Raw genomic sequence first — 19288 nt, forward strand, 5'->3', positions numbered from 1 at the left:
AACCCTATGGGAAAATTCTACTCTGTACTACATCATGAGTCGAAACAGACTCAATGGCAACAGGTTTAGTGGGGTTTTTTGGTTCTTTTTTGGTCACCCTTGATAATATTAGAGCAACATTTTTCATTTACAATTCGTTATTAGTGAGACTGAGGAATCTCCCTTATCTCTTCTGGCCATTCATATTTTTCTCCTTAATTAAAAGCTGATTAATGCCATTTACACAGCTATGTTAATTTATTTCGCTGTCAAAATTTTATACTTCTATATGGCACTGGAAACCACAAAGTTAAACAGTAGCCAAAAAATGAGTCTTGAAGGAATCATTTATAAAATACGTAAGACAAAGTATCCATAGTTTATAAGCAACTCTTATAAACCAATCATAAGAAGACAAGTATACCAGCGGGGATGAGAAGTCTTTAAGGCTTCAAACTGTCGACCAAAAAATAAAAAAGAAATAAAAAGTTCACCTTTTTGGAATAAAAAAAATGCAAGTTAAAATAACAAGGATGAACTAGACTACAAAATTTTACAAACTGGTTAAGTAGGATAAAGAAAGCCCTTATTTTAGATAGTAGCATCTGAAGGACATTTTGGCACAAATAAAATGAAAACCATAGAGGATAATTTTGTCTATTTCTATTCCTCATGCCCCTAATTTCCTCTACGCAAGTTTTCTATACATCTTGTTAGATTTTATTCCACGGAAACTTTTGTCTCTATTACTAATGTGAATTTTTTTTTTTTTTAATTCTTTTGGGTATGCAGGAATATTACTGATTTGTGTTTGTTGGTCTTGATTCCAGCAAACTTACATTACGGCAAAGTCACTTATGAACAGAGATACAGAAAAGCTAAATAAACTACTTGCAAGATAAACCCAACAGTGTTAAATAATGTATCTGCAGATTTTCTGAGATTTTCTATGTAAATACTTACATCGCCCACCTATTACAATGGTTTTATCCTTTCTTTACTAATGCTTAAAATACACTTCGTTTATTTGCCTTTGAATTGGCTCAGTACAATGTTGACTAACAGGAGTAAAAACAGGCATCCTTGTCTTAAATTAGAATTAATCTAAAATGCTCTGCTCTACGTTTCTGGTTGAGACCTTTTATTCATGTTATGATACGTCTACATATAGTTGGCAAATACGTTTTATAATATTACATTTTACCAAAATTCTGCACCTATTTTGTTTAAATGTTATTTGTTTCTCCTTTAACGTATTAATGCAATGAATTATAGTAAGATTTTCTAATGTTGAGCAGCCTTGTATTCCTGGGATAAAAGCAATTGAATACTATGTAATCTTCCTCTTATTTAGTCAACACCCTGCTGGATTCAATCCCCTAATACTCTGCTTGCATTTTTTCCTCTGCTCATGAGTGATATGTGTCTATATTTTCTTGTACTGCCCTTGCCTGGCTTTGTTAACAAAGTTATGCACAGCACATAAAATAAGTTTGATAGCTCTCCCTCTTTCTGGTTTCCAGAGTAGTTCAAAAAGTGTAAGGAAGAGGTGAACCTGAATAGCTCACATGCATTGACAAGCAAGACCACAATCCATACTGCAAATTGCAACATGAGACTAAGATACCGCTGCCTCAGTTCAGCTGCTCCTGTGGAGAGCACTGCCAGCAATGAGCACTAACTGTGCCCAGAGCCACGGTCAGTGCCTCCATGGGCTGGACGGTATTTAATTACCACAACTCTGAAGTAGGCTCAGTTATCTCCTCCATTTCACAGATGAGGAAACTGAGATGTGGAGAGGTTAAATGACCCACTCAAAGGGGCACAGCCCACTGACGGCAGTGGCAGGTGTGTCCCTGTGCCCTTCATCATTGTGCCTCACTGCCCGTTTTCCACCCAGACTGAGACGCAGCGATGGTTAGAGGGCAGCAACAGAGAACGCGAGCAACAATTCCTGGGTGGAGAGGGTTGTCGCTGTTGTTTGCCGCTCTCACATGGATTCCACCTCAGGGTAGCCCCATGCGTGCAGAGCAGAACTGCTCCATAAGGTTTTCAAGGCCGTGACCTGTCAGAATCAGATGCTGGTTCTATCTGCCGAGGCACCTCTGGGTGGGACCGGACTGCCAATCTTTGGCCTAGCAGTCCAGCACTTAACCTTTTGTGCCATCCATTTATCCACGCCTTTGAATTGTGGTGTTGGCGAAGAATATTGTATATACCACGCACTGCCAGAAGAACGAACAAATCTGTCTTGGAAGAAGTACAACCAGGATGCTCCTCAGAAGCAAGGATGGTGAGACCATGTCTTACATACTTTGGAGATGTTGTCAGGAGGGACCTGTCCCTGGAAAAGGACATCATGCTTGGTAAAGCAAGGGATCAGTGACAAAGAGGAAGAACCCAATGAGATGGACTGACAAAGTGGCTGTAACAACAGTCTCAAGCATAACGACTGTGAGGATGGTGCAGGACCAGGCAGTGTTTCGTACTATTGTACACAGGGTCTCTGTGAGTTGGAACCAACTCAACAGCACCTAACAATAACAATGAAAGTTCTTTAAAGAATATATACAGGGAAAACAATTAAAGGGTTGTCTCTTGGAAAGGGGAGATGGGTGGGTCTAGGGGCTGCTGGTTATCTTAACACACCTTGTGTAGCTGGCTGTCTCTTTAAACTATGTTCATATAGCTCCCACCAAAAAAAAAAAAAAAACCCACTGACATCAAATCTATTCTGACTCACAGCAACCCTACTGGACAGAGCAGAACTTCCCAATAGGGCTTCCAAGGTTGTAAATGTTTACAAAAGCAGACTGCCTCATTTTTCTCTCAGGGATCGGCTGGTGGATTCAAACCCCCAAGCTTTTGGTTAGCAGCCATGGCTCTTTAACCACTGCGCCATCAGGGCTCCTGTACATACATAACCAGTAAAGATAAAAACATCACAAAACAAGCCACAGCATTATATAGGGAAACTAATCACAGACCAAGGAAGACGATTTCTTGATTTTCCTATGGTGTGCTCTAGTCCATAGCTAACACTTTTTTCCTAAGGTCTGGTTGCATGTTGAGTGCTGTGTAGTTGGCTCTGACTCACGGCAACCCCGTGAAACAGAGTAGAGCTTCACCATAGGGTTGTCTCAGCTGTAATCTTTAGGGAAGCAGATCGCTAAGTCTTTCTGCTGCAAAGCACGCTCGGTGGGTTTGAACCACTAACCTTTCGGTTAGCAGCCAAATGCTTAACCATTGCACCACCAGGGCTCCATACCGGAAAATACCCAAACCTGTTGCCATCGAGTCAATTCTGTCTCATAGCAAATCTACAGGACAGAGTAGAACTGCCCCACAGAGTTTCCAAGGAGCCTCTTGGTGGATTCGATTTGCCATCCTTTTTGTTAGCAGCGGTAGCACTTAACCACTATGCCACCAGGGTTTCCCCTGTGTAACCAGCCCCCCATAAAAACCCTGGCACTGAGTGTCTCACAAACTTCCCTGGTAGATAACACGTCACATGTCTCAGCTCACTGCCGGAGGAACTAAGCACATCCCGCATGACTCCACTGGAAGAAAACTCTGGAAGCTTGTGCCTGGTTTCCTCGCCATGTGCCTTTTCCCCCTGCAGGCTCTACTTCGTTTTCTTTCTCTGTATATCGGTCACAGCCAGGAGTTCAGCTCAGGTGGCAGCCTTGAGTGCTCCTAGCAGACTACTGAGCCAGGGGGTGGTCTTGGGGCTCCAACACAACCTGACAGCCAACAATGTCTGTATACCTGGTGAAATGATCCCTGGGAGGCAAAACTACCTGGGTGAGAACGACTGATAATAAAGGGTCTCACTGCTGAAGAATATACTTAAAACATGTAAAATAGAAACACTGTAAAGAATCTTGAGATGCTGGGTTTGAGCGGAGATGAATACAGGGTTGTGTATAATACGGAAGTTATCACGATACATAATATATGCGTACAACCAAAAAAAAAACCTATTGCCATCAAGTGGATTCCAACTCGTTATAGCCCTGTAGGACAGAGTAGAATAAGCCCACAGGGTTTCCCAGAAGCAGCTGCTAGATTCAAACTGCTAGCCTTCTGGTTAGCAGCTGAGCTCTTAACCACTCTACCACCAGGGCTCTGTAAATACGTAACAGCATATATTTTATATTATTATATGATATATAGTATCCTTTGCTATTATCATATATTACCCGTAGAACATTACACGCACATACACTGATAAATACGGATTAGTTATGTACATATGCACGCAAAAACTGTCTCTCTGTCCCATAAGAGCACCTGAACGCAATGACACCATGGGGGCAATGAGCCCATCTAGGGCTAAATTTTAGTTTCTAGAAGCCATCCTCTAAGCTCCTGAGGTAAGTGACAGGCTTGAAGGTGGGGCAGGAAAAGCATAAAAGGAGCCTGGTGGCTGTATTATGCCAGAGAGTAAGGAACGGCTGACGAGAACATGTCAAAAGGGCAGAGAAGTTGCGTGAAAGAGCATCCACTGGCCAAATCAAGGACGATTTGAGCACCAAAAGGTGCAACAGTAGTAACAAATCACAACCAGGAGTCTGCAAGCCCATGCTCATGTGTATATATGAAGAATGAATGCATAAATGAGATGGGAAGAAGCTCTTCCTTAAGGCAGAATGCCAACTAATAAGTGTGGAGGGAATAACAGAAATAGAAAACCACAATTTGGCAGTCAGCATAATCCACTGCCACGGAGTCGATCCTGACTCATGGTGCGTGTTACAGAACTGAGGATTTTCTTGGTTGTAATCCTTCCAGAAGCAGATCACCAGGCCTTTCTTCCATGGTGTTGCTGGGTGGTTCCAAGAACCAACATTTCAATTAGTAGCCAAGCGCAAACAGTTTGTGCCACCCAGGGACCTTAACCAGCTGCTGCTGAGTGGATTTCAACTCATGGTGTCCCCATGTATGCAAAGCAGAACTGTGCTCCACAGGGTTTTCAAGGCCCTGACTTCTTGGAAGCAGATCACCTGGCTTATCTCCCGAGGCACCTCTGGGTACATTTGTACTGCGAAGCTGTCAGTTAGTAGTCAACAGTTTGCGCCAAACCAGGACGCAGCAATGGTCGTAACAGAGGTGAATGCAGGGGGAGCTGTCAATGATGCCAAGGCTCATGCGTGGATACTCAGAGTATCTTACCATGAAATACAGTTCAATCAATTATAAAGGAATTGGTTAATAAGGTGATGTGACAAGTCTCACATCACCAGAGGAGGGAACCACCAACACCGTGTGCCTCTGTGTGCCAGGTGAGGGTCATCCTACGGAATGCAGGAACACGAAAGATGGGGAGAGACCACATGACGGAGGCTGAAGAGACAGGACGATGAAATGCACACATATTCCTGACAGGACCTTGAACCAGTAAGGAAAAAGACAGCAAACTGTACAAAAAAAATTTGAAGGGGCCTGGGGCCTGGACGGTACTGTTGTACCAATGCCGGTGAGTTGACGTGGAGGCTGTGAGCTAGTTATGATGAGGACTATTGATATCCGGGGGGATAAAGCATATGCATGTGTACACCGGTGATGAAGCAAAGGCCAGGACATGTCAACAATCCGTGAATCTGGACTGAGGGAAGACCAGAGCTCTTAGTACTATTCCAGCAACTTTCTTGACATTATCTAAGTTTTTCTAAACATAACTTTTACATATTATTATCAGTAGTCTGAAATTCTTTCTAAACGAGTTATTTTTTAAAGTCACATTAATCACAGTAACTGCTCCGCTGGGGGTGGTGTGGCTCGCTGTTCACCTTGAACCCTCTCTGCTAAGCCACTCCTTCTCATGTTTCCTAACTTTTTACTACCGGCTCTTCCTTAGAAACCCACATCTGTCCTGCTCTCTCCTGGAGCAGTGTGTCTCCTCAGCTGTCATACAGGCCCATCTCTGTTCTCCGGCGTGGTATGCACTGGGAACTGGACGGCAAGGTGGGAATGCTTCCCTCCCCAGCCACACCCAGGCACACTCGCCCACAGAGAACAAAGTAGGTACCCTCTGGAGTCCAGGAAGGCAAACCCCAGTCTCCCCAGCCTACCTTTTGCTTGGTGCTTCCTCTGTAGCAATTCACTTTCTCCCCTCCAAGCCTCGGCAAACAATGTCTCCCCTACCTACAACACTCTCCACAGTTCCCTCCTTTCTAACGGCAAACCATCCTTCAGAACCCAGTATAGATTCCCTTCCTCTATGAAGTCTTACCAGAGGCCACACAAGTCCAGCAGAGTCACCCTTCTAGGTGTCTCCAGATTACACACTGAGTTCCCATCACAGTAATCACCGCATCACATGTGTTTGCAACCTTAACCAGAACACAGCTCCGTGTCTCTCCTACCGATGACTACGTTCCAAAACTCAGCCGGGCACCATATCCATAACGATGCTCAGTGACTACTGGGTAATAAATAAGTTACAATTTCGTGAACACTCCTTGCAATATAAACATCTACAAATCAACGTATCTAGGGAAAAAATATGTTTCAAGTTCCAAATGACAAAGTTCAAACCACTGGCAAGTTAGGGAATGTTAAAATAATCCAAAACCCAGAAAAAAGGTAACCAACATCAGAAAGCGTATCACATTCTAATTTCTAATTAATTGCACGATAACCTAGTGCACTACATTCTAGACTGCTGCATCATTTGACACGTGTTAATGTTCTTTCTTCTCCCCAGCTAAGCATGCAAGCATTACGCACTCAAGGGCAGCAGCCTTCCAGCTCTACCATAAGCATCAACGGGAGTCCAGTACATGTTTATGCACTAACAGGCTCAAATCTGTCCGAGGACAGCCAAACACCCAACTGACTGGATCTGTTCTACGAACAGAAGCTAAACGGTACAACCACGTTTCAAGCTCTCATCTGCATGCCCAAGAGAATACAATTGTTTACTCTGCAGTGAAGCTTGTAGAAAAGAAGGCCCTCCACCAGAATAAAGTGACCGCTGACTTCTGTCAGCTTGACTTAAAACCACCAGCTTAAGGCTCCTTTAACTGTACTTTAATTATCGCCACTGCAGGACCGACAGCTGTTTGTATGACTACCAAAGGTCGGCAATCCACACAGGCATTGAGACTAGATCACTGCGTGATAACCACTGTACACAGTGAGGATAAGAAAACACAGATGAGGTGACCTGTGAGACTTAAAGATCCACAAAATGCAGGCAATTGCCACACCTCTGAATCAAGGAGTGATCTTAGCAACCACTAAAGAAAAAGAGGGCTGGGAGGAGTACGGCATGACAGGAGAGTTTTCAGTGCAAGGAAACAACTGTTCACCTGAGGACAGAAACCAGTCAGCCTAGCGTTACATCTCCAAACAATGTCACAGCTCCAAGGCCGGCACCTTCTGTAAGGAAGGACCCTGCCCTTGGCTGGCAAACATTCTGCAAGATCAACAAGTTTGGGTGCGTTACAATCCTACGGCAGGCTATCTTCTCACAAGCTCTAAGCTGTTCAGCTTCTCTCACGCAGAAGTTTACCAAGGTACAGTACTTGCTGCAGTACTATGCAGGACGAGCAGAAATTTCTTTCCTAAAGGTGATCGATCCCCTCTCTACTAACTGACAAATGCAACAGTCTTTACTTAATCCTCACTCTTCCCACACGTGGTTTCCTCTGTAATACACCTGCTGTTTCACTCCCTCTGCCCGACTCTTCTTCAGGCCACTTTTCTTAAGCCAACTGGGTTTTCTTCACTGACTCCCAGTGATGGCACACAGTCCCGTGGACTGGCACAACAGGTTTCAAAGTTCCTTTTATGCAACAGAACACACTCCCCCATTCTCCCATCTCTACCCTACGCCCAACTAACATTCTTGAAATGAACTCAGAGCCCCTCTAGGCTGGCCTCCTCTATATTTACAGGGAAGTATACTAGGGAACTTTGGAGGTACTGTGCTCCACAGGCAACATTTAAATACTTGAAATTTTTCAGTCCTGATGTCATTCCCAAAATCGGTGCCAAATGTCCAAAATCCCCTCCTTCGTAGTCTCCCCTTTCTCCTAATTCTACCCTGGCCCCAGCAGTCACTCAGGGCTGACGTCCCTGGACCCACCGTGTCCCTGGCACAAGATCTGTCCATTCTGCACAGCCTCTCTTACCTGGAACCTTTTTCATCTCTACGCTCATTCCCAAGAACTTTAAATAACCTAGCTTCTGCAAGCGGCTGCAGCAGTATATCAGCAGAGAACTGCCAGAAATTCAGGCCGGATTCAGAAGAGGACGTGGAACCAGGGATATCATTGCTGATGTCAGATGGATCCTGGCTGAAAGCAGAGAATACCAGAAGCATGTTTACCTGTGTTTTATTTACTATGCAAGGGCATTCTACTGTGTGGATCATAACAAATTATGGATAACATTGCGAAAAATGGGGATTCCAGAACACTTAATTGTGCCCATGAGGAACCTTTACATAGATCAAGAGGCAGCTGTTCAGACAGAACAAGGGGATACTGATTGGCCTAAAGTCAGGGAAGGTATGTGTCAGGGTTGCATTCTTTCACCATACCTATTCAATCTGTATGCTGAGCAAATAATCCAAGAAGCTGGACTATATGAAGGAGAATGGGGCAACAGGATTGGAGGAAGACTCATTAACAACCTGCATTATGCAGATGACACAACCTTGCTTGCTGAAAGTGAAGAGGACTTGAAGCACTTATTAATGAAGATCAAAGACCACAACCTTTAGTAGGGATTACGTCTCAACATAAAGAAAACAAAAATTTTCACGACTGGACCGATAAGCAACATCATGATAAACAGAGAATAGACTGAAGCTGTCAAGAATTTCATTTTACTTGGATCCACAACCAACACCCACGGAAGCAGCAGCCAAGAAATCAAAAGATGCATTGCATTGGGCAAATCTGCTGCAAAGGACCTCTTTAAAGTGTTGGAAAGCAAAGGCGTCACATTGAAAACTAAAGTTTGCCTGATCCAAGAAATGGTATTTTCAATCATATCATATGCATGGGAAAGCTGGACAATGAATAAGGACGACAGAAGAACTGACACTTTTGAATTGTGGTGTTGGCAAAGAGTACTGAATATACCATGGACTGCCAAACAAATGAACAAATCTGTCTTGGAAGAAGTACAGAGTGCTCCTTTGAAGCAAGGATGGCAAGACTGTGTCTTACATACTTTGGACATGTTGTCAGGAGGGATCAGTCCCTGGAGAAGGACAACATGCTTGGTAGGGTGGAGAGTCAGCGAAAAAGAGGAAGACCCTGAACAAGGTGGACTGACACAGTGGCTTCAACAATGGCCTCAGGCATAATGACGACTGTGAGCACGGGACAGGACCGGGCAGTGTTTCATTCTGTGGTCCATGGGGTTGCTATGAGTCGGAACTGACTGGATGGCATCTAACAACAACAAGCCTTCTGATACATATTAGTAAAGTAAGTTCCCATACCTAGGCACGCCCACTCCAAGCCATCCTGGGTACCACCCTGTCAGTTTTACTACAAACACCGCTCTTGTGAGGTAAGTAGGCAAGAACCTTCACCACTCTATAATGCTCACAGAAATAAGTGCAAAACTTTAAGGCAGTTACCATTCGGGTCCCCGACAAACTCATTTTTCCAGCCTTACTCTAAAAATAAAAGAATTGTTTCAAACACTCCAGTCCCAACTGGCCACCCTTCTCCCCTAAAAAGCATTCTAGGCAACAGAGCACACCAGTGCAATGGACTGCCATGATCTAGGGAAGGGGTCTGAAAACAGGCTCCCAGCCAAGTCAGGCCCTCCACCTGCTGTGGTGAGCACCCACACCCACTCCCTCACGCTGCTGTTTCATTACAATGGCAGAACTGAGTAGCTGTGACTGAAACCACAAAGCCTAAAATGTGACCTTGCACCCTAAAAGGTACAGATCCCTGATCCAGAGTTCTAACAGGACGACCCCTACTGCTGTTTGCAGAACAGACCCAGGACTGCAAAGTATAACCCACACCAGTTTTCTCCTGCAGGAAACCCTCTGACTCATCCTTCCATTCAGAGGAGAAGCCAAAATCCTTACAATGGTCTGTAAGGGCCTCACAATCAGGTCCTACTGGGATCTTCCTGGCCTCAACTCCACTGCCTCCCCCCGCATTCATTCCAGCCACAAAGCTGGCTTGCTCTTCCCAGAGTGCGCCAAGCAAGCTCCTGTGTCAGGCCTCCACAACTGCTGTTTCCATGGCCTGGGGCGCTTTTCTTTCAAGGTATTTACAGAGCTTGCTCCCTGGGCCCCTTGAACCTTTGCTCAGGTATAACCTTCTCTGTGTGCACTTCCCAGGGCTCGCTATTTAAATCCCACCAGCCACTGGCCCCTTCCTCACCCACTCATTTTCTCCCTCCCTGCTTAATTCCTCTCCAGTGTACTTTTTAACTTCTAACATAAATTATTTTGTTTCTACCCACCCCCCAAGAATGGAAGCACCAAGAGGTCAAGGGCTTCTACTCCCCCAAGTGCTGTATCCCAAGTGCCTACAGCAGTGCCTAACTCACAAATAGCTAGCTGTTCGATAAACATTTATAGAGTGAGTGAACGGACCCAAAGAAAAAAAATCACATTTTATTAAAGATTAAAGAGAATTTAATTCATGTTCTTGGAGCTTTAAAGCCAAAGAAAAGAAAATGCCTACACACTACAACAGCGGGCTCAAGCACGGCAAGGGTTGTGAGGCTGGCACAGGACTGGGCAGTGTTTCCTATCACGAGTCGGAAAATGGCACCTAACAACAACATACACTGTAGCTCAACACCATATTCTATTAGTTCTCCCCATTCACATGTCTTCCTCCCCCACCTGCCACCTTCAACATTTAAAATGTCTGGAATCAGTTCACAGACAGGGGATGTTTGATAAAAGCCAAACTGCTTCTGATGGCCTACCTGGCCTGCACTCCTTTCGGATCTCACCTCATCAACCACTCACCCCTGTTAGGCTTCCCCAACCAGACTTTGCTCTGCTCCTCAGAGGCCTCAGGAGCCTTTCCACCTGCTGTTCCCTTTGTCCAGACTGCTCGCTTCACACCTCTTCAATCAGCTCCTCAATGACACCCCACCTGACCACCCCAGCTGAGAGACAAGATCAGCATTTCAGAACCCCTTTCATTTTCTTCCTAACACTTAATGCTTTTTAAAGTCGGACTTGCACACATTGATCTTACTTATGCAAACTCCAGGAGAGCAGAAACTGCAACTATCTTGTTCACCACTGTGTCCCTGGTGCCTAGAATGGTGTTTAACCCAGAGCAATGACACTTTTGTTAGAGCTCATGATACTTACACACTGTAAGAATGGCAGTGGATAGCCCCATCTTACCACTTAAGAAACTGGGATTAAGAAGTTACCTGACACGGCCAACATCACACAGATAGGAAAGTCTACCCCATAAAACCTGGAATAAAACACTAGCAGCTTCCCTCTTATCACTGTAGAGGACGAACTGTTCACATCGCTGTTCAAAACCTCCAGTACTTGCACGCCTTTCAACTGATTATTTTAATAAAAAAACTGTCAGGTTGGTTGACCTAAACAATTACGTGATTCAATTAAAAATGTACATCGGCACAGTAATCAGGTATGAGCTGAAGTGACCATCGCAGCCAACCCGCCTGTCACATAAGGTCCTGCCTGCCACAAACACTCAGGGAGAGGCCAGAACGATCCGAAGTCCCGTCCTCTGAGAGGTAACTTCCCAGAGCACCTCAGCCATCACTCCCCACCAGGCCAAAAGGCAGCCTCGGGAAGACCGGTGTCGTGCTGGCAAGGGGGGGGGGGCGCTCCAGAATGCGCCCCCTGAGCCCCCACCACCACCACCTCCGCACCCCAGGGAACGAACTCGGGGTCCCCAGTCTAAATAAGGCGCAGAGAGCGGGAAGGAAGGTGAAGAGAAGCCTGGGCCGCGAAGCCGCAGCGGCGCGCTGCGGTGCAGCCCGCGCGGCCGGACCCCGCAGTCCCGCGCCCCTGGCTCCGGGAGGGGCCGCACCTGCTGCAGGGACGCGCAGCCCTGACACCGCGAGAGGTCCGCCGCCATCCCGGGCGCCGCCGAACGGGTCTCGCCCGGCATCATGGTGCCGCCGCCGGGCCCACTGGGCCCGCACGTCTCAGCGGCCCGTGGCTGTGGCCCTGTCCTGCCTTTGCTGCCGCCGCCGGGCCCGCCGCCTGCCAGGCCGCTTCCCGCCGAGTCCGGGCGGGTCCATCCGTGCACAGAGGTCCCCGTGGAGCTGACGAAAGGCTCGTCGAGCCAGAGCCGCCGCAAGGACAGCCGAGAATCACTACCCGGCGCGGCCCCCAGCGCGACGCAAGCAATCTAGGACCCCGCCCCGCCCCGGCTCGCCCCGCCCCGCTCTTCTCAGCAGGGCTGCCCAAGGCGCTGCCTGAAAACAGTGGTGAACAGGGGGCTGCGTTATTGCGGCAGAAGAGATGCTCACAAAGGAAAAGCCAAAGACAGAAAAAGCTCTGGGGGTGTACTCCCTTTACTGCTAAGAGTTTATGCTCTGATTGTCATCTTGCTCTGAGACAGGCTTACTGTAGCCTTCCCTGAGGGGGCGGTGACTCGCCTATGACGTCATTCAGGCGCCTCCCAGAGTGAAAGGACCGCAGAGCGGGACGGGCAAGTGCGCGATTTCTAACTAAACGGAGCAGTGTTTCCCAATGCCTCTTCCCAATGCCTCGACCCCGGCCCGGCCGGGAGAGGAAGGAAAAGGAAGGACCGAGGTTTCCGACTCGCCGCGCCGGGCGGAGACCGAGCGGCTGTCCTGCCCGGCCCGCTGCGGCCCAGCGCCTCGTGGCGGTGCCGGCCGCTGCTGACCGTTCCTTCCCGCGGGAACTTCTTTCCCCCTGGCCGCTCCTCTTCTGCAGCTCACGGCCCACTTGGATTCGCCCTCTCCCTTCTCACTCGCCTCTGTCGCCGCGCCGCCCCCCGGAAACTCAAGGGGCGGTTTCCTAGGCCCCGGCTGACGGCGCCGCCGCCCACCTGGCGACCCCCCGCACCTCTGAGGGTCAGTATCCAGCCGGTACCGGTTACCAGTTGCTGAGTGGACTCTGACTCATGGTGACCCCACGGGTGTCCGAGTAGAACCGTGCTCCGTAGGGTTTAGGGTTTACAAGGGTTGGCTTCTCGGAGGTAGATCGCCAGCCTTTTCTCTTTAGGCATCTCTGGGTGGACTCGACCTCCAACCTTTTGCCAACTTTTTGGTTGGCAGCGGAGCAGGCAACTCTTTGCACCATCCAGGGACTCTCCAAAAAAAAAAAAACCCGTTGCCGTCGAGTCGATTCGGACTCATAGCGACCTCATAGGACAGAGTAGAACTGCCCCCTAGAGTTTCCAGGGAGTGCCTGGTGGACTCTCCAGCCAGTATTAATTCCTATTTTTAATACCTCCCGGCAGGGGAAAAAAGAATACCCGCCCAGACTAGTTACTGGGTAAATCCGTGCTCTGATTCTCTTCTTTGGCCAAAACTTTTCCCACCGTTATCCACCACCGCCACAATCATCTTTTTAATAATCACAGCTGTTGCTATCAGTTTCTGGCTCAAGTCTTCCATGGCCTCCTGCCCTGTGGGATTTTAATTTTAAATATTAGTAAAGAAATGCTGAGTTTATCATGCATAACCTCGTTTAGTTTATTGCAAGATAGTCATGCCATGGCACACGGCAAGACCGCAAGACATTCATTCAGGACTGAAGAATCACAGTTAACAATTGCAATTACAATGGTAGTTCAGTGCTTACAGTCCCAATCTTTAGAATTCAGGCTTTAACCTCTTACCAGTGGTCTCGGGAGGAAGACTTGTCCACGTTTTGAACTTGGTGGAGGTTCCCATAGCTGGGTTCTGAGGATGGCAGTGGTGGGCATAGTCTCAATCTTAGTCTCTGGCAGGATCTCCTCTTCGAAGAGGGATCTCTTGCCTCTGTCTTCTCTCAAGAAATGCACAGAAGTAGAGTGCTTATATACAATTTTCTAACTGGGCTTTGCATGATAGGGGCTAGGTGACAGCATGTTTAGTGTGTTGCATCTTTTCTTCAAGGTCAGGCATTCACCCGATGTTGCATTTTTAGAGATTTTAAGGGGTTTACTACATTCCTATTGTCTCAAGGCCACCTTACAGAGATAAAACTTTGTTACATTTCTTTTGTCGTTTCAGGTATACGCTAAGCCAAGTTAGGGAGGTTGCTTACAACATAGCAAGCTCTTACAGGGCTAGGGTCGCTATGAGTCATAATCGACTCGACGGCACTGGGTTTTTTTATGAGTCGGAATTGACGGCAGTGAATTTGGTTTTGGTTTTTTGAGTTTATGACATTGCACATACTTAACATCCTCCTATTCTCTCCTTTTAAATGCAGACACTTTCTACTTTCAAGTTACATTATAAGTGTTTTGTGCATATGTGGCTTAAGAGCATTTATAGGAACCAACCTAACAATGTGTACACAGAAACGTAACACTGCCTTCTGCACACGTGGTTTGAGAGCATCACAGAAATGGCATCATTTACCTAACATCCTCCACCCTGGGTTATAAAGTCCAAATTTCTTAGCTTTGGTGCAAGCATTGCATGTGCTGAGTGAACTTAGGGGCCTTACCAGCCTCTTCCTAAATCTTCAGTATACAAATTGCAACCCCACACACCCCTTCCAAGAAAGCAGTCTGGATTTTTCCTCCTTAAGTATCACACCCTTGCCCTTGCTTATCAGGCCCTTGGGTGGCAGAAACTCTTTGCTCTCAGCTACTAACCGAGAAGTTGGTGGTTCAGATCCACCCAGCGGAGCCTTGGAGGAAAGGCCTGGTGATGTGCTTCCATAAGACTACAGCCAAGAAAACCCTGGGGAGGTCTCTGAAGCACCTGAGGTCACCATGAGTCAGAAGGAACTTGACAGCAATGAGTTTGTTCTTTTTTTTTTTTTTTTTAACTAACATGAAGGCTACCAGTATAAACCTACCCATCAGCACCACGGAAGATTACAAGCAAGAAAACCTTATGGAGCAGTTCTGTTCTGTAACACACGGGGTTGCCATGAGTCAGAATCAACTGGTTTGGTGTTCTGGTTTTTACGCTCCATGGCTGCCAGTTGGTATGGGGAGGAGGGGCCAGACATCCAGGTGATGGTAGATTTCCTGTAGTGGAAAGATGTAGTCTAAGATGGACCCGGACTCAGCTAAGGAAGTCCTGGCTGTCCTCTGAGACAGGTGGACAGTAACCAGCAGTAGGTTTAAAGACAAAGGTGAAAGGGAAGGAAGTGAGCAGACCTCAGGTGCACCTTGGAAGACGGACCACATGGCCCTTAATGGGAGAGGAGAAGTGTGTGGGTCCCGAAGGACTTTCCAGTTCTGTCTTTGGATCCCAGACAAATGGTCTCACAGTAAAACCCTTTTACTTCAGGTTTCTCAAATAAGTCTTTGTTCCAAATACCTTGGTTGAGGAGGCACCAGCTTACCCTCCAGCCTTATCTCCCTCTCCGCTGTCCACCCCCACCCACAACACAATGTAGGGGAACTCCACTGCTGCCTTCCTGCCTGTGGACCTTTGCCCACATTCCCCCTGCCTCGCTGCCCTTCCCCCAGCTCTGCGTGTTGAAATCCTACCTATAGTCCCAGGCCCCACTTGTTACCACCCCACCCCAAGTATGCCCACCTCCATTTTGCCACTTAGCACTCTGGGACTTTATAGCACCACATTTTGAGTTGAATTATAGTGATTTTCCTGCCTTAGAACTGAGCTATCTTCCCTTAAAACCCGGCAAAGTGTGGACATAGTAGGTGTCACAGTGAATCAAACTTAATGCACTAGTGGAAGGTAAAAAGAGTAAACATTAGCTGCCAAACATTAACTGTTTCTCAAAGCCAGTTCTTGAGACCGCTAAATGCTGAAATAAACAAAGCCTTGTTTATGTAATGCAGGAGTCAGTGAAGGGCCACATAGTAAATATCTTAGGGTCTGTGAGCCACAGAGGTCTCTGCCGCATATTTGTCTAAGTGTTTTTATTTATTTATTATATATATATATAATTTTTATTGTGCTTTAAGTGAAAGTTTACAAATCAAGTCAGTCTCTCACACAAAAAGCTATATATACCTTGCTACACACTCCCAATTACTCTCCCCCTAATGAGACAGCCCGCTCCCTCCCTCCACTCTCTTTTCATGTCCATTTTGCCAGCTTCTAATCCCCTCCACCCTCTCATCTCCCCTCCGGGCAGGAGATGCCAACATAGTCTCAAGTGTCCACCTGATCCAAGAAGCTCACTCCTCACCAGCATCCCTCTCCAACCCATTGTTCATTCCAATCCATGTCTGAACAGTTGGCTTCGGGAATGGTTCTTGTCCTGGACCAACAGAAGGTCTGGGGGTCATGACCCGGGGCCCTTCTAGTCTCAGCCAGACCATTAAGTCTGGTCTTATGAGAATTTGGGGTCTGCACCCCACTGCTCTCCTGCTCCCTCAGGGGCTCTCTGTTGTATTCCCTGTCAGTGCAGTTATCAGTTGTAGCCGGGCACCATCTAGCTCTTCTGGTCTTAGGATGATGTAGTTGCTGGTTCATGGGCCCTTTCTGTCTCTTGGGCTCGTTCGCCTTGTGTCCTTGGTGTTCTTCATTCTCCTTTGATCCAGCTGGGTTGAGACCAATTGATGGACCTTAGATGGCTGATTGCTAGCATTTAAGACCCCAGAGGCCAGTCTTCAAAGTGGGATGCAGAATGTTTTCTTAATAGATTTTATTATGCCATTTGTCTTAGATGTCCCCTGAAATCATGGTCCCCAGGCCCCTGCCCCTGCTACACTGGCCTTCGAAGCATTCAGTTTATTTAGGAAACTTCTTTGCTTTTGGTTTAGTCCAGTTGTGCTGACCTCCCCTGTATTGTGTGTTGTCTTTCCCTTCACCTAAAATAGTTCTTATCTACTGAAAGATACATTTTTAACAGAGAAAAGGGAATAGAAAATGACCCCTTGTCAAGAGGCCTTTCCATCTCTGTGGCTGTAGCAGGTGCACATGATGGTGTCTGTTAGCTCTGGGCTTACTGTATTTGTCTGGTAATATCTTAATTTCACCTTCATATTTAAGAGACAGTTTTGATGGATATATGACTCTTGGCAGGCAATTTTTTTCCTTCAGTTTTTTAAATATGTCATCCTATTGCCTTCTTGCTTGTGTGGTTTCTGCCGAGTAGTCCGAGCTTTTTCTTATTGGCTTTCCATTGTAGGTGACTTTTCGTTTATCCCTCACTGCTCTTATAATTCTCTCTTTATCTTTGGTTTTGGCAAGTTTGATTACAATATGCCTTGGTGACTTTCTTTTAAGATCTACCTTATGGGGAGTTCGATGAGCAGCTTGCATAGATATCCTCTCATCTTTCACAATATCAGGGAAGTTTTCTTCAACAATTTTCTCTGTGTTTTCTGTTATCCCTCCCTATTCTGGTACTGTAGTCACTCGTACGTTATTTCTCTTGATAGAGTCCCACATGATTCTTAAGGTTTTTTCATTTTTTTAATTCTTTTATCTGATTTTTCTTCAAATATATTAGTGCCAAGTGATTTATCTTCAAGTTCAGAAATTCTAGCTTCTACTTGCTCAATTCTGCTCTTCTGACTTTCAGTTGAGTTATCTAATTCTGTAATTTTATTGTTAATCTTCTGAATTTCTGATTGCTGTCTATCTATGGATTTTTCCAGCTTATTAAACTTTTCATTATGTTCCTGAATAATTTTTCTGATTTCTTCAGTTGCTTTATCTGTGTCTTCCTTGGCTTGTTCTGTGAATTGCCTCATTTCCTTCCGGATGTCTTGAAGGGTTCTGTATATTAAACTTTTGTATTCTGCATCTGGTAATTCCAGGAATACACTTTCATGTACAAGATCCCTGGATTCTTTGTTTTGAGAGCCTGTTGAGGTGATCATGGCCTGTTTCTTTATGTGACTTGATATTGATTGTTGTCTCTGAGCTGTCTATAAGTTACTGTATTAGTTTATGCTTGCTTACTGTGTCATAGCTTCTTGCCTTATTTTGTTTCGGTACACCCCTATGGGTTGCTTGAGTGAGCTAGCTTGATTATTTTCACCTTTGGAGCTCTGACATCCTGTCTCCAGATGGCTAGAGCTTTTATCAGGTAAATGAGCCTAGGAGTCCATTCAGTTTTCTTGTATGAATTCAGCTCAGGTGTCCAGGTAGTTAATATCAAGCGTGTGGTATAGGCTTTGTCCTACAGCCTTAAAGGGGCAGGGGTGATTGACATATATACCAGTATCTGATGGCAGCATGGGGTCACGCTCTGAACAAGGCAGGGGGCTGAGAACCAACCCCCAAGTATCTTTGAGGAAAACGCGTCTCTGTTCCCTAGAGCATGCTGGTGGGCTGGTTCTGCAGATGGACCATGGGCACCCAAAGTTATTGGTTGTAAGGACTGGGAGGTACCAGTTATCTTTGGATCCCTGTTGTGGGTGGCTGGGTGACCTGAGTGGAGCTACCAGTCCTTAGGTCCCTGATGTGGGTAGGTGAGGACCTTGTTTAATAGGCAAGCAATGTCAAACATCAGACACCCACCACTCCACTGCACAGCTGAAATGATTGGAGTTTGCCAACAAGGGCCTATTCTCCCGAAATAAGCCCACACAGGTCCATGCAGAAGGGAAAGGTGCTCAAGGTCCACGGACAGTTTATGCCTGGACAGGAGCCGCTTCTGTTCTGAGTTCCCCCAGTTAATGGAGCAAGCAAATTACCTTTTCCCCCCAGTTGCAAATTTTTTCCGTCCCCAAGGCCGGGAAGAGGGCTCTGCGTGCTCACCAGGGTCTATCTCAGGCCCAGGGATTCAGCCGCTGAAGCCGGCTTGGGGGGGGGGCGGAGCTGTAAAATATACACAAGTACTTAGATTTTGCCTAGAGCGCCCTTCTACTCAGGTTCCGGAGGTGTGAGTGGGCTGTGTGGCTGCTGCGTCTCCGTGAGGAAACTGCGGCTAATGCTAGGAGCAGCTCCACCGCGACCCCGGGAATGGTGCCTGAGGGCTCCCCGAGATTCAGGTCCGGTAACTCCTCTCCACTTCTGAATGGCCTCTTCCTCCCCCTGCCCCTCAGTTCGTTGTCTGAGCTTGCCTTTGATGCTCAGGGCTCCCAGTTTGTCACAAATATACTTGTTTTGCTTGTTTTTTCGGGTCTTTGTTGTAAAGAGGGCTCGACGGAAGTGTCTGTTCCACTATCTTGGCTCTGCCCTGTTTTTATTTTTTTAACAACCCTTTAAAAATGTGAAGGTCAAACTTAGCTCCGGACTGTAGAAA

General features: G+C 46.6%; 1 protein-coding gene across 1 annotated transcript in view; it reads right to left on the reverse strand.

Annotated features, from left to right (window-relative positions):
* ICE1 (interactor of little elongation complex ELL subunit 1) overlaps window positions 1-12310 on the reverse strand; it is an 80396-nt gene extending 68086 nt beyond the window's left edge. Inside the window, exon 1 of the mRNA XM_003408137.4 lies at window positions 12006-12310. Coding sequence (XP_003408185.2) covers window positions 12006-12089 — 84 coding nt within the window. The 5' untranslated portion in view covers window positions 12090-12310. The remainder of the gene's footprint in view (window positions 1-12005) is intronic.
* Window positions 12311-19288: the final 6978 nt, after the last annotated feature.

This window comes from Loxodonta africana, chromosome 2 (assembly GCF_030014295.1).
Source record: "Loxodonta africana isolate mLoxAfr1 chromosome 2, mLoxAfr1.hap2, whole genome shotgun sequence".
Classification (NCBI taxonomy): Eukaryota; Metazoa; Chordata; class Mammalia; order Proboscidea; family Elephantidae; genus Loxodonta; species Loxodonta africana.